The sequence below is a fragment of the Urocampus carinirostris genome, chromosome 18 (assembly GCF_059441175.1).
Source record: "Urocampus carinirostris isolate Australia breed hairy pipefish chromosome 18, RoL_Ucar_1.0, whole genome shotgun sequence".
NCBI lineage: Eukaryota > Metazoa > Chordata > Actinopteri > Syngnathiformes > Syngnathidae > Urocampus > Urocampus carinirostris.
The window spans coordinates 15792784-15807864 of NC_142366.1; the positions used below are offsets into that span (position 1 = coordinate 15792784).

The window sequence follows — 15081 nt, forward strand, 5'->3', positions numbered from 1 at the left end:
TTTCCACACGGGGGCAGATTTAATTTCTTAAACAATTTAACTAAGTGAACTCCATCGAATTAGCTGAATTAGCCGAACTAGTGTCGCTCGTGTCTCCGTCAAACCTTCTCTCTGGATCTCCCTCTCGATCTTCTGAAGTTCTTCTCTCGACCCACGTCCCTCCGCAAGCCGGTGTGCCGGCTCCTCCCATGGGCGTGCCAGGAAAGCCCCCTCGCCTCGATGTCTGAAAAAACGCATAACAGCAAAACGCTTATCAAAATAACTTCTCCAAACAATGCCTCCCTATCTGCGTCAGAGTTCTGTTATCAAAATTCCCCAGCCAAAACATTCAGAATTTGAATCAGCGTGAACTGTCATTGAACTTCAGCCTACCCGGTGAAAATCTTCATTGCACTCGATAAATGTAACTTGTATTTACTCGTATAAAATATTTTGTAGTAAAACGTATGAAATCCTTCACTGTAAAAATGTCGAATCCGATTTATGGAGTATTTTTCTTGTATTTCTATAGAATTTTTCCAGTATTTCCATTGTATCATTTTTGTAATATATCTGTAGTGTTTTGGGAATATTGTTGTAGTTGTATTTTTGTAATATCTATGTTGTCATTTTTCTGTGGTGGAATTTTTGCATTAGAGTATTGATGAAGTGATATTTATGTAGTATTTCTGAAGTATTTTTGTAGTATTTTCATTGCATTATCTTGTAGTATTTCTTTTGCATTTTTGTACTTTAATTTTGTACTATACTATTAATGAAATAGTATTTTTGTGGTGTATCTATCGTAATTTTTATTTTCAGAATGAAAGCAAAATAATATATTAGGTCCTTGTTTTAAGCACTAAACGTAATATTTTGTTTCGTAAATATTGTAGCCAATCATAGTTTGTGAAACCACTGACATTTCTCTAAGCCAGCTAGAAGGCCCTGGCTCCACCACATCGAAACCTGATTGGTTGAAACCCTTCTCAAAGTTTCTTCATTTTGGTCATACTGAGGTTTTTGAGCTTTTCCCTGCCATCATTTAGGTTTTAGATCAGGGGAGTGTGCAATGTTGCCTGTAGTAGTATTGTGATTAAGGGCTATACAAATAAACATGACTTGGCTAGTATTTCTGCAGTAGTATTTTTCTTGAAAATACACAAAGGGATAACAGGGACCAAGGTGGCACCAACAAATAAAATAAATATTTTTTTACTAGTAATATTTTATTTACTATAATGTATATTGTCATGGGGCAGCACGGTGAGGCAGTGGTTAGCGCATGTGCGGCACAGTTCATGTCTTGGGAACCTCCTGCGTGGGTTCAAATCCAGCTCCAGACTTCCTGTGCGGAGTTTGTATGTTCTCCCCGTGCTTGCGTGGGTTCCCTCCGGTAACTCCGGTTTTCTCCCACATTCCAAAAACAGGCATTTCAGGTAAATTGGCCGGTCCAAATTGTCCCTAGGTGTGACTGAGCAAGCGAGTTGTCTGTCCCCGTGTGCCCTGCGATTGGCTAGCAACCAGTTCAGGGTGTCCCTGCCCACTGCCCGATGATTGCTGGGATGGGCTCCAGCACCCCCGCGACCCTACTGAGGATAAGCGGTGCAGCTAATGAGATGAGATGAGATATATTGTCATTATTTTAAACTTTTTTGTTGGGCAAGGCAGATGATGAAGCCTGATGGGCTGCATGTGGCACACGGGCCATAGTTTACCCACCCCTGATCGAGAATGTTTTAAGTAGGTAGCTTAGTCCACTGTCGTACGTGAAATGAGAGTGCACACCAAGTTCCCCTTTATTTACACTAGCGAACTTTCTCTCGCTAATCCTCAGAGTACGAATGACCTTCCATAACGATCCTGATCCACTGCGCTCAGTGATCTCATTTCTGGCAGCACTTGTACATTTTTTCTGAGTGATGGACTCTTCATTTCTAGAACCAGAAACATTAATCTAACGCAGGTATTGACATACTGGACCTATAACCAGATCATTTGAAGACACTAAACGTTTTTTTGTGTGGAAAAGTAAAGTGTTTTCGGTTTTCATTGATCTCAAACACTCCACGCTCTCCATTTTCCCAGGTTTAACCTCTTTAGGAGGAAAATAGTCTCCTGAAAGGTTTGTAATTATCAACGCAATTGTCAATTTGGCTTTGGCTTGTGAGAACATAAATCAGTGGTTTCGACGCTTTAAAACAAATGAGCTGATCCCATTGGTAAATCTTGTGTGGAGGTAATGCTTAACATGGGGGTGGGTGGATCGATTCAAATATCGATATTATCCATACTAAGGAAATACTTGGATAGGATCGATAGACTGTACAAACAGAGACAAAGAAGAACAGTGACGGCGGATGGTAATAAATATAAAAATTCAGAGAGAGAGAAGGTAATGATTTACATTTTAAGCCTGACCCAACCCGAAATTCTGATGGGGTTGGGCCCGGGCTCGGACTTAAGATCTTACCTCTAGGGTGAAAGTGGCGGACAAAACTTTCTTCATTTGCAACTTGCTCGCTTCTGAGTTTTCTGGCATTTCAATACTAAATCAATACAATATGTTTACTTCTGCAGCTCATTCTCTTCATGATTAACAGTTGTTGGAGTGCTTGCTTTGATAGGTAATTACCCCCTATCTAATCACAGTTTATGAAACTGCTGACCGACCTTTCCTAAGGACCACTAGCAAGTGCTGTTCCTCCAACTTGAACCTTGACTGGCTAAAGCTGTCACAAGTCAGAAACGAAGACAGGACCCAATAGCGATTGTTTTACTCAGTTTTATTGCTAAAGAGAGAGCAGTGCTTGCTTTCACAATCCGATGATTGTCGGACACGGGTAGCTGGTGGCAGGAATGCGGAAGTGGCACTTCCGTGACGAGCAAGGGTAGTCGTAGGCAGCGGGAAAACAGGTCGATGGCCGGGACGGAGGAGAAAGGTCAGTAATCAGTCCAGAAAAGAGGTCGGCAATAGGATTTAGGCAGGGAACAGGGCAAAACAGGTCGATGGCCTGGGCAGAAGAGCAAGATAGAAACGGGTCTAAAAACAGGTCGGCAACAGGTATCAGGCAGGAGAAAACAGGGCAGGAGAATGTTGGATAGTGCAGAGCTTGCCTAGCTGAAAGCATAGGTTCGCAGACGGTCTGACAGCTTCCTCTTGGAAGGCGGGGGTTTAAAAAAGGTCAGGGAGCCAATCAGCGACTAGGGCTGTTGGCGCCAACGTGGCAGTCGCAGGTGCCCCGAATCAGCAATCATGACAAAAGCAACAGTTTCATCAAACACTTATGTTTATGTACATGGCCTTCAGGAATTTTTGTGAAGGCCTCTGCTAGATTTCTTAACCTAGCAACAACTAAAGGCTGAGATGTGATTTGTTAAATGCTTGAATATATAGAAGCAGCAACCAAGGAGAAGCAATGAAAGGAAGCTTCCAGACAATTTCGATTTATTAAGTATTGCCGAAGTAAAAATGGATAACATCACATGAGTCTGATATTTTTGGGCCAGCGGAGAAGGCCTTGCAATGACGGCCTACCGCCGGTGAGGACTGCTTAATTAATGTTCCTTGATTATTTACATCAACAGAGTATGACAGGAGTCCTTCATCTGTAAAACTGAAAGCTTCGCTTGCCAATGCCATGATTACCAATTCAGAGCACCTGCGACTGCTTAATTGGCGCCAACAACCTGGACAGCTGATTGGCTGATGCTCTCTTTTTAAACCCCCGGCTTTAAAGAGAACACCGTCAGAACGTTGCGAACCGATGCTCCCAGCTAGGCATACTGACTCTTTCAGACATTTTTCCTGCCTTGTTTACCTCTGCCTGATCCCCGTTGCCGACCTGTTTCTGGACCAGATTCTGCCCTGTTCTGCCATCCAGACATCAAGAGGAAGCCGTCAGATCGTTATGCGAACTGTTGCCACCAGCTCAGTAAGCCTTTTCGTCCGACTCTGTTCCTGTCTTGCTTTTCTCTGCCTGATCTTTGTTGCCAACCTTTTTCCGGACCTGACTTCGCCCCGTTCTGCCTGCCTGTTACCTGACCTGTTTTGCCCTGTTGCCTGCCTGCCTCATGTTGCCAACCTTGTTTCCGAACTTGACACCTTCTTTGCTCTCCAGCCCTGGCTGGCGACTTATAATTCCCGCCTGTCTCCGATCCTCCTCGCTAGAACAGAAGTGCCACTTCCTCATCGCCCGCTCCCCTTGTCCGTCAGCCATCGGATGGTGGAAGCAAGCCCCGCTCTCCCTCTAATCAATAAAAACTGAGAAAACGAACGCTACTGGGTCTTGTCTCCGTTCCTGGTCTGTGACAGCCAGTATCAGAGACTTTTTGCGATGTAACAAGCTATCCGCCATCTTTCGGGGCCCCACTCCATCATGCCAGCAAACAATTAGACCAGAACAAGCGACCGTGCGGATTACGTGACACAATCAAGAAAAGGGAACGCCGACGTGGACATCGTACACTCGGCGGTGGGTCAAAAGGCCTGACATCCTGAACAAGATGACAGCGTTTAGAAAGCCTCGCTGTTGAAGTATATTGTACCTGCAGCGCGGTTCTGATAATAAGGCCACAAGGGGCTTCTTCCATATTCCCTCTGTATTTGTTTGCTTTTGCCTCGTCTTGTTGTTGCGCCCGCCGCTTGTTTCTCACCGTAATGGTCCACGCCGGAGGATATTCTCTAGTCGCCTTTGATCTCGCCCGCGTTTTCTATAATTTTCTGACAGAGCCGCCTTCGACTGCGTTCGTGTTTTCTACTTTTGGATTCCGCTTTGTAAGGAGAGCTTAACAGTTTGTCACTGCGAAAGCCGAGCCTCTGCTTGGTGTTGGAGACGGTGTTTTGGGTTTTGAGACAAATTCGAATCAATGATAATGATGAACAGGGTTGGGTAGGGTTACTTTAACTTAATTACTTTCAATTACCGTATTTTCCGCACTATAAGGCGCACCGGGTTATAGGACGCACCATGAAAAAATAGTTTTTGGTCCTATATTTCACATACATAAGACGCACCGGATTATAAGGCGCTACAATGGGAACGTCGAGAAAACAGTCAGATAGTTGAGTCAAACTTATTACCCCCTTAACATTCCCAAAGCTTGCAAAGACGCAAATACGTGTCGATAACACGTGCGGATGCGGTGTCCGTACGATGTCACTCAAATGCATCGTTCCATCATTTGGAAGGTTAAAGTCTTGGGATTCAAGAAATGCCAACCATTCCTTAGTTTCTATTTTCTTTTTCGCTTGCAACTTTACTGTGCATATGACAATAAACACTTGGAATTGAGTTTAATTTAAAAATAGACACTCCATTCCATCCATTATCTGCACCGCTTATCACAGAAACATCGAGTTCAGTCTGAAACAAGATACAGGAAAAATATATAGCCAGAGTAGCTCACCGAAGTCGTTGTGTTCAATAATAATGTGCAGCCATGCTCCTCTTATATCCGTGAGTGTAGTAAATCCAGGAGAATAAAATATTTACAAATACAGAATAGTAAAAAACGCTTTCTGTATGCCGTCAACCACGTGCTACACACATTCATCTTTTTCGGCCAATTGCAGGCTTTGTTTTGCCGCTTCAGCCTATGCCAGCCTGTAAATGATAAAAAGGATCCGCCCCTTGACCTCTGAATAATTTTAGCCAGTAGTGATCGATTCAACTGATGATTGACACAATGGTTAGCCAATGAAACGCCGGTAAATAAATCCCAGCATACACCGCGGACTACTTGGCGTTCAGGGGAAAATCTAGTCGGACTTTGCGACTTAATATTTATCCATAAATAAAGCGCATGGTCAGCTTTTGAAAAAAATAAAGGCTTTTAGGTGCGCCTTATAGTGCGGAAAATACGGTACTTTTGGATTACTCCAATCCCAAATATGCTAATAAAAGACAAAATAAACTAAATATGAATAAAATGATGACTCACAACACGTGGTAAGCTTTCTCTCCTGGCTTTGATCTCTTTGATCTCCGGCAAAACTAACATAAAATGCGACAGAAACAAAATGAAAATAAATCCAAACAGCTTGCCAACATAATTTTTGCCGTTCCACGTATTCCGTTACTCCCCAAGCCTGCACAAAATCTAGTCATTTTATTCATATTTAGGTTATTTTGTCTTTTATTAGCATATTTGGTATTGGAGTAATCCAAAAGTAATTGAAAGTAATCCAGTTAAAGTAACCCTACCCAACCCTGGAAATAAGCATATGCTTCTTCCTATTCCTTTTCAAGTGAAGTCAAGTCACTTTTCTATATGCCTTAATCACAAACTGTCTCAACAGACTGCATAGGTTATAATCACACCATCCCCTGATCTTAAGCCCACATGCAGGCAAGGAAAAACTAAAAAATCTTAGCATAAGGGGAAATGAGAAACCCCAAGAAGTAATCCTCCTTCCAGGATGACCAGGTTGCAATAGATTTAGCATTGAGTAACAATACACAAAATGTGGTGAACATCAATAAAAAACAACATTATAAAAACTAGAATAATAAAGATAAAAAAATAAATAAAAAAAACACATAATACGATACTATTGTTTTTTGACTTGTTGTTTTGTTTTTTTTCTGTTTTCTCGTGTTTGAAAAATGAATTCATTCGTTCATTCATTTTTTTCTCAGGATCTGTCGTCAATTTTCCTCTGGGATCAGTTATGATGAATGTCTTGTCGTTTAATAACTTTAACAAGGTTGTTTTTTTTTTCTTTAATATTTGTCCTTAAAGTAAAATGGGCAGAACCAGACATACAGACGCTGCCCTACTTACAAATAAGATCCGGACGATCGTTCATAAGTTGAATTTGTTTGTAAGTTGCTTCAGTGCTATATTTTCTATGTTTGAGGCTAGTATACATAACCTGTATTGTTTTGTACTCAAAAATAAACATTTCATAAAATGATATGCTCTATGAAGATAAATAAAGTTAAGTCTAACTTACTTTTAGAAGATGGACTTCAAGAGGTCCTCCTCTGTGGTAAAAAAAGCGATACGACCAGTTTCTCAACCGCATCAAGCTTTCTTATTCCACTTTCATTTCAAAAGAAACGGCTCGCCTCTTCTTTACACTTTACATCAACCATATTGAATAGGTGCACTGATATTAAACAATAAAAAGGTCAAAGTTTTTAGCACACTGTAGATACAGTATAGAATGTTTACACACGAACTATGAAGTAGAAGCTGGATTTCTTCTTTGGGGTGGATGCTGGGTGAGCTCTCACAGCGCCACACGCTGGTAGTGGCAGAAAAAAGCACTACAGTAATGTCCTGTACTCGGAAAAAGGTGCACAATACAAAATGTAACTTACAGCAATGTCCAAGTGTCGAATGGTCGTAAGTAGGGGAGTGTCTGTAGAATCAAGTTTGGGGTCGCCCAGAAATATCTTGCTTTCGAAGGAAAGGCACTATGGTTGATTTTTCAATGAAGAGAATATAAAAACTATCAGAACCACACTTCATACTTTGTTAATATAGTAAATGACCATTTCAGCTGCAAATGTGTTCAATGCAATACCTACAGAGGCATATAGAGGCCTGTTTCCAGAAACCATCACTCCAATTCTCTAATCATACATTGTGTTTGCTAATTGTAATAGCAGGCTAATGGATGATTAGAAAACCCTTGTGCGATGATGTTAACTCAGCTGAAAACGGTTAGAAAAGCTATAAAACTGAGGTTCTATTGAATCCGTAGAGTCTATGGAGTGTTGCATTTGTGGACATGACTTTCAGACTTGCTTATGGAATGGCCAGTAAAAGACAACGTTTATGTAAAACTGTACAGACTATGTCCTTAGAACTGAAGGCTATTCTATTTGAGAAATGGCCAAGAAATATAAGATCTCCCCTAATGGTGTGCACTACTCCCCTTCAGAGAACAGGCCCTAAGCAGAATTTGAAGGCCCCGCTGCACAACTAAGCAAGAGGACAAGTACACTAGAGTCTCTCGTTTGAGAGATAGACTTGTTACAAGCAATTTCATAAAATGGTACTTACAAAACACCAGTTTCAACATTTTTGGTGAAGAGGTGTCTCAGAAATGCTCGCCTTCAAGGCAGAGTGGCAAAGAAAAAGCCATACCTGAGACTACTCAACAAAAGGAAGAGTAAAATATGGGCAAAAAACACATTTGAGAAATTGAAGTGGGACTTTTTCCATTGAAAACACAAAATTGTCTGAGTGACTCCAATCCTTTCAAACAAGGTTTCATAGTTTAAGCCCAAACGCGGATTTAACCTGATTAAAATAACATTTTATCACACTCGGGAATTAAAGGAAACACCAGAACGCATTAAGAATTCTCTTTAAGGTTTCCGATTTAGTCCAGGTTTGATCTTGTTGTTTGTATGCCAGAAGGCATGCCCTTTTTGATAAAATGATTAGTAAAAGTGGCGGCACGGTGGGTGAGTGGTTAGCGCGTCCGCTGCACAGTTCTGAGGTCATGGGATCGAATTCTGCTGTGCGGAGTTTGCATGTTCTCCCTGTGCTTGAGTGTGATTCCTTCTAAAACCTCCAAAAGTCCAAAGACATAAATGTCAGGTTAATTGGCCGGTCCAAATTGTCCCAAGGTGTTAATGGGCGAGAGAATTGTCTGTCCCTGTGTGCCCTGCGATTGGCTGGCAACCAGTTCAGGGTGCCCCCTGCCCACTGCCCGAAGTTAGCTAGATGTGCTCCAGCACCCCGCGACCCTACTGAAGAGTTTAAACTTTCAAATTGGATTCATTTATGTTTACAATTTATTTGGATGACTGACTTTAGCTTCAAAATATTGTGTCATGGAAGGTATTTTAGTTGTCTCGGTATTCACTACCAATTTGTATGCTTTTTTTGGTGGTTTGGCTCCTGTGACTTTTGTTCTGGGGCATATTTTGTCGAATATATTTATCTACAGTCCTAAATGTATTTATAATGTATTTTATACACTTATTGCACTTTTGATTTGACTGATTTTTGCTTTTGCTTTAATTCTGAAACAGCTGTAATAGAAATATTTATATTGATTTTTACACTGCTAGTTAGATTTGCTGTTATTTATTAAAATATGAAACATTTCTAGCGCCTTAGGTCTTTGTGCCGTGTTTATTGTGATTATAAATTAACGCAAGGGGGGACAATAATCCAATGAACATGATATTTCCTAGCAAAAAGTATCGGATCAGTATCGATCTTTTGAAGCATTTATATGGGGTTCTAGCAAGGCACCATTACCAATTGGGTAATGTTCCTGAAGTCTGCAGAAAGAGATAATTGTCTCGAGACATTAAACTGGATGTGATGATCCTCTTAGTGACAAGGAAGACTTTTGACTCGTTAGACGGAAACGGTGTCATCTTTGTCCTTCTAACTTCAACGTACTTGAAGTGAGCGAGGGAGAAACCCCACCGGACCTTGTTGTGGCTCCTGGCAATTTACATACGCCACAGCTCGGAGTCTTGCTTTCGCCTCACACCTTGTGCGTGTCAACTGCAGGTATAGCTTGTTGGGTATACAGGTCAACTTGTCACGTGTTGATTGGACCGCTTGTTTTACCGACAGCTACCTCAACCCTGAACTCGCAACTCCAACACCTGCAGCAGCTCCAACAGATGCACCACCATCACCAACAGCACCAGAGCCAAGTGTCGTCCCAGCACCATCATATAAGCCCGGCGGGCCAGCAACAGTCGTCGGTGCCGTCTCCGGGTTCTACCTGCTCCTCGACGTCCGGGCATCCGCCGCAGTCACCCCCGTCGCACCGACCCAACCAGTCGCCTGCCCGGAGCCTACCCTCGCCCGTCACCCCTCCCATGTCTCTGCAGGTGAGTCTGCAAAAGTTCTTCAATCTCTCACTTAATGCAAGCTGAAGCTCATTCGGCACACTATTCTCATAGTTGACGAGTCGCCGACTAGGCTAAGTGGTTAGCATGTCCGTGGCACAGTTTTGAGGTCATGGGATCAAATCCAGCTACCAGCCTTCCTGTGCGGAGTTTGCATGTTCTCCCCGTGCCTCCTCCGGGCACTCCGGTTTCCTCACACATTCCAAAAACATGCATTTCAGGTCAATTAACCGGTCGAAATTGTCCCTAGGTGTGAACGAGTGTGTGAGTTGTCTGTCTCTGTGTGCCCTGCGACTTGCTGGCAACCAGTTCAGGGTGTCCCCAGCCCACTGCCCGAGGATAACTGGGATGGGCTCTTGCACACCCGCGACCCTACGGAGGATAAGCAGTGCAGATGATGGAGGATGATGGATAGTCGGCGACTATTGAAACAATGAGTCTACTAATCGATATATTTATTATGTTTGTATATAATCTTATCCTTGCACTACAGTCACTTTCAACTGTGTTTTATCTTATTACCTTAACTCATCTTGAGTTAATCTTGTATTTTTATCTTTTTAATATTCGTAATAAATTTTAATATTCGTAATCATGGCGTTAGAAATAAGGTTACATGGACAGGTGTTGGAAGAAGTTGAAAGCTTTAGGTACTTGGGTTGTGATGTGGCTGCAGTTGGTGGAATGGAGTGCGAGGTATTGCACAGAGTGAATCAAGGAAGCAAGGTTTTGGGTGCTCTGATGAGATGAGCAACAACAGTATGAGTATGGATGTTAAGAGGGGACTGTATGAGAGTGTTATTGTGCCGACTGTGTTGTATGGTGCAGAGACTTGGAGCCTGCATGCAGATTTAAGAAGGTAATTAAATGTTTTTGAGATAAAGTGTTTGAGGAGTATGTTAGGAGTGACAACATTGGATAGATTGAGAAATGAAATTGTGAGAGACAGAACTGGAGTAGTAGTGGAACTGAGCAAGCGTGTGGATAAGAGAGTACTCGGTTGGTTTGGACACATGGAGAGGATGGATGAGGAGAGAATGTTGAAGAATATCCACAGAGCAGAAGGAAATATAAAGAGACCAAGAGAAAGGCTGCGATTGACGTGGATGGATGGTGTTATGAGTGCACTGCAGGAAAGAGGTCTAAATCTAGTGAAAGCCAGAGCTCTTTTTGGTGATAGGAATGAGTGGAGAGGTGTCGTAAAAGGATAATGGGATGTTTGGACGCGTTCTGAGGGATGGGCAGGGCACCTGTATGATGCGGCAGGGGTAAACCAGTGAAAGCTGTCAAGCCCTGCTGTTGAACAAAAGAGTGTGCTGTGTCACCCTGACCGGAGTGACATGGCCGCTTCTTGTGTCCCGTTTCATCTGGAGGGACGAAAGCTTGACCAATTTAGGTGCCGAGGTACCTAATTTGTTTGGGTGTTTGGGCATTTGGGTTGGCCATTGTCAAAAATGTTTGTGTGTTTTTTTCTATTTTTGTTCCTTTTTATTTTCTTTGTTTTTGTATGTGTTTGTCTTGCTGTCGGTCACCCCTCTTGAGGGATATGACCAAGGTAGATAGCTAGATAGATAGAAATATTGGTGATATTTTTTTTTATATAGTTTCTTGGTTCTATCACGATGGCAACTGTGTGGACAGCAAAGTAAGAATTTCATTGTACAGTGGAACCTCGGTTTTCAAACGCCTCTCAGTTCGAACAAATCGGAGTTCGACCAAAAATTATGAGAAATTCTTGCTTCGCTGTTCGGTCCAAAAATAGGAGTTCGAACGCCGGTAATGCGTGAGTGCGTACGCTAGGATGCGATGCTGAGCGCCGTACGGGTGTAGATCGCTCTTTTCGTGACCAACACTTATCTCTTCTGCTGACTACCACAAAGGTAAGAAATCCTATTTACAATTCTTTTCTTTATCCTTTTTTTTTTATGTTTACACGTTCGTGTTAGCGTAATCTTTCGTACGGAAGATTACGATAACGCGAACGTACGATTAGCCTGGGTTAGCTTTGTTTACGTTAAACATTCAATTTAAACATTCAGGGTGTTGGAACGGAACCCAACATTCAGGGTGTTGGAACGGAGCCCCCTTTCCAATGAACCGCTCACTACTTGTTGTGGAGACCCGGGTGCTAAATGACTTGTAAACGACCTGATTTTTTTATTTTTACACGTTCATGTTAGGGGAATCTTTTGTACGGAAGATTACGATAACGCGAACGTACGATTAGCCTGGGTTATCTTTAGTTTACGTTAAACATTCAAGGTAAACATTCAAGGTGTTGGAACGGATTAAAACGATTGACATTATTTTTAATGGGAAAAATGATTTCAATGATCGAACAAATCGGTTTTCGAACAGGGTTCTGGAACGGATTATGGTCGAGAACCGAGGTTCCACTGTATAGGGAAACGTGGCTCTTTACCGTGCATATGACGATAACCTTCGAATTGAATTGAATATTAGAAGGAAAGACAGCAATGCGTGCAAGAAATCGGACTAGTTGAATGGGTATATATGAACGAGATCCGAATATGAAAGGATTAAGTCCAACAGCCTTGATCGGATTATTCGGAGTTCAAATAAGAGCATATTTCTGTGCATCTTTACAAGGCCTTACATAACCTGAATATTAATCAGACTGTTGCCTGCATTTAAAAGTCCTGACTGCTCTTTGTCCCACATCTTGAATGCGTTTAAGTCGTCTCAATTAAACTCTTCCTCTGTGCTTCCCCTGCACTCGCGTAGTCTGTCCATCAGTCTAGGTCAGGTGTCCATTTTATATCCCCGCGGTTTCATTTCTAGCGTGCGCTGTTCAGGGTTGCCTGCTTGTCCCAGCACACATTCATCAGCGTCAAGCCTCTTATTGGCTTGTGGCACCGGCTTCTTTATGACCCAAGATGAGTTGGGCTATTTGCGCCCTCATCTTTAACAGTCCCCATAGTTAACGGGCCTCTAAAGGTGTAACGTCGGAACCCAACATGCTGGAGGATGTCTTTGCAGAATCACTTGATGAGAAGATACGTTTATACTCGAGATGAGAAGGAAAAACTCGGATCACGAGTTGCTACACATACCAATGGAAGAACATGAGACCACTGTCCAGTAAAGTCATACTTTTAAAAATATATCTTTCTGCTACATTGTGCTATTGATTCAGGACACAAGACTGGACATATTTCATTTGTTAGCCTTTTTCAAAAGCCATGTTCTTTCATTTCGATTTAATAATTCCTTAATTCCTTGGACAATTAGAAATCTTGAGTGGTGAGAAACACCACACCAAGAATCCAAAAGTGTTATACACAGATGGCCATACTTTGTGCTCTGGCAAATATTCCTTTGTAATATAGCAAAAGATTTCATGATGAAATATATATTGTTTGATATAGATATTGATTACTTTTTCTTTGCCCGTCTTGGTTGCAAAATGGGTAAGATAAGTACTGGATAATAAGCAGTTCTGCTTAAGTATTCATCAAGAATATTCCGTGCACAATTGAGGAGTAGAACAAAGTTGTTTGATTCAAAAATGCATAGTTCAAATGGCTGAGAATCACTTTTATACTAGGAGGACGGGTTATGACAAAAACTTTAGAGATACAGACGCTCCCCTACTAACGAACATTTGAGATACAAATAACGGCACACACGAGTTTTTATTCCAGATGGCAAAAAATATCGGGAGTTAGATTTTTTCTTTTGTGCACCTTATTCCGGGTAGAGGACAGTACTGTAGTGCTTCTATCCACTGCTGTTTTTTTTTAGATATTCTTCATTCTATCATATCCTGTTTTGAACTCCCTTTACATATGAGAACTTCCTTTGACAACCTTGAAGACCTTAGAACTTGAATAAACTCTTCTTTTTTTAAAAAAATGCGGAGGGTTTGGGTTGGCTTTTGGACTGTATTTAAAAAAGGCCTTTTCTCACTTTCACCATTTTCATGCTACACTAATAAAAAAAACTACAATGACGATCATAAAGTCACTCTTCAACCTCCCTCTGTTCTTTTTACCCAATGTGCTGCATGTCCTGGAACAGCGTTGCTAAAAGTAAAAATGGGAAGAGGTGGCCCCAAAAAATGACCATAAAGGCTCTTTAAACTCAGTTGGGCATTATTAACACAAACTTAATGGAGGAATTATTTTACTTTAAACTTTTTAGGAACACCTCAAATGATACACCTCCCCTTTAAGATCTCTTGCATTTAATTTGGTCCATTCAAGTCAATAACATCTCCAACGGCACATATACCTAAGAATTTGAACGTGAATAGATGCACAAAAACCCTAAATAACTCTTGCTCTCCTAAGTTAGAAAACAATTTTCCGAACCGAGTTATTCGAAGCTCGAGTCTGCTTGCTTTCTCAAGAAAATGTCCTAAATGTGTGAGTCTAATGACCGCAGACAGACCTCCCGTGAGAGGGGGACACATCAGCTATCATTAAGATATTGCCTCAATCAAATAGGATTAGTGTATGTGCTTTGGAAGCTAGAGCGACTGTAAAGGGTTTACTCTTTTTTGGGTCAGCGCCGGTTCAGCAAGGACAGGCCATGGCCTCCGGCGACTGCTCAATAGGATTTGAAGGCTGCTTGGGCAGACCCGCGGCCCAGGGTGGCTGAATAGATGCCATTAAGCTCATTGCTTCATTCGGCTACCGACGTGCAGCAGTCAAAACGGTCCCTGTGAAACGTAGAGAACGTTTCTACCTCCGGCTAGAAAATGAGGAGTTGTTGGAAACGGTCCACAAAAGCACGACGGTCGAGGCCTTCGACAAATTGCTCAACAAGTCAACCTATCCTATAAATCTAGTCGGCGGCTGCAAGTTAGTTGGAAGACTTTGCGACTTAATATTGATCCATATATAAGGCGCACTGTATTATAAGGCGCATGGTCAGCTTTTGAAAAAAATAAAGGCTTTTAGGTGCGCCTTATAGTGCGGAAAATACGGTAATCGGAAAAAACAAACGAATAAAGTGGTCTATACCCAATTTTGAGTGCACCACAAGTGGTAATACTTTCTCCTATTCCCTGAAAAAACACACTTCCTATACTTCTGCTAGCAAGAACCAAACGAGGCGGCGACAAATAGACTCCCCAAGTAAGATTAGCACAAGAGTGTTAATGTGCAGATTGTGGTAAACGCTGGATTTTCAGCCGTCAGGTTGATTGATAGGAGCCGCGTGGTTTTTTTTCCACGCCCGGGGAGCTCGGGGATTTGGCGCGGGGTAGAAGTGCTGCTACGCGGCGGGATTGATCTTAATT

The 15081-nt window shown here is 42.0% G+C and overlaps 1 protein-coding gene across 3 annotated transcripts in view; it reads left to right on the forward strand.

The window, feature by feature from the left end:
* pou6f2 (POU class 6 homeobox 2) overlaps nucleotides 1–15081 on the forward strand; it is a 167826-nt gene that overhangs the window by 94256 nt on the left and 58489 nt on the right. For all 3 annotated transcript variants that reach the window (XM_088322697.1, XM_088322698.1, XM_088322696.1), the window contains exon 5: nucleotides 9535–9797. In XM_088322697.1, coding sequence (XP_088178823.1) covers nucleotides 9535–9797 — 263 coding nt within the window. The remainder of the gene's footprint in view (nucleotides 1–9534; nucleotides 9798–15081) is intronic.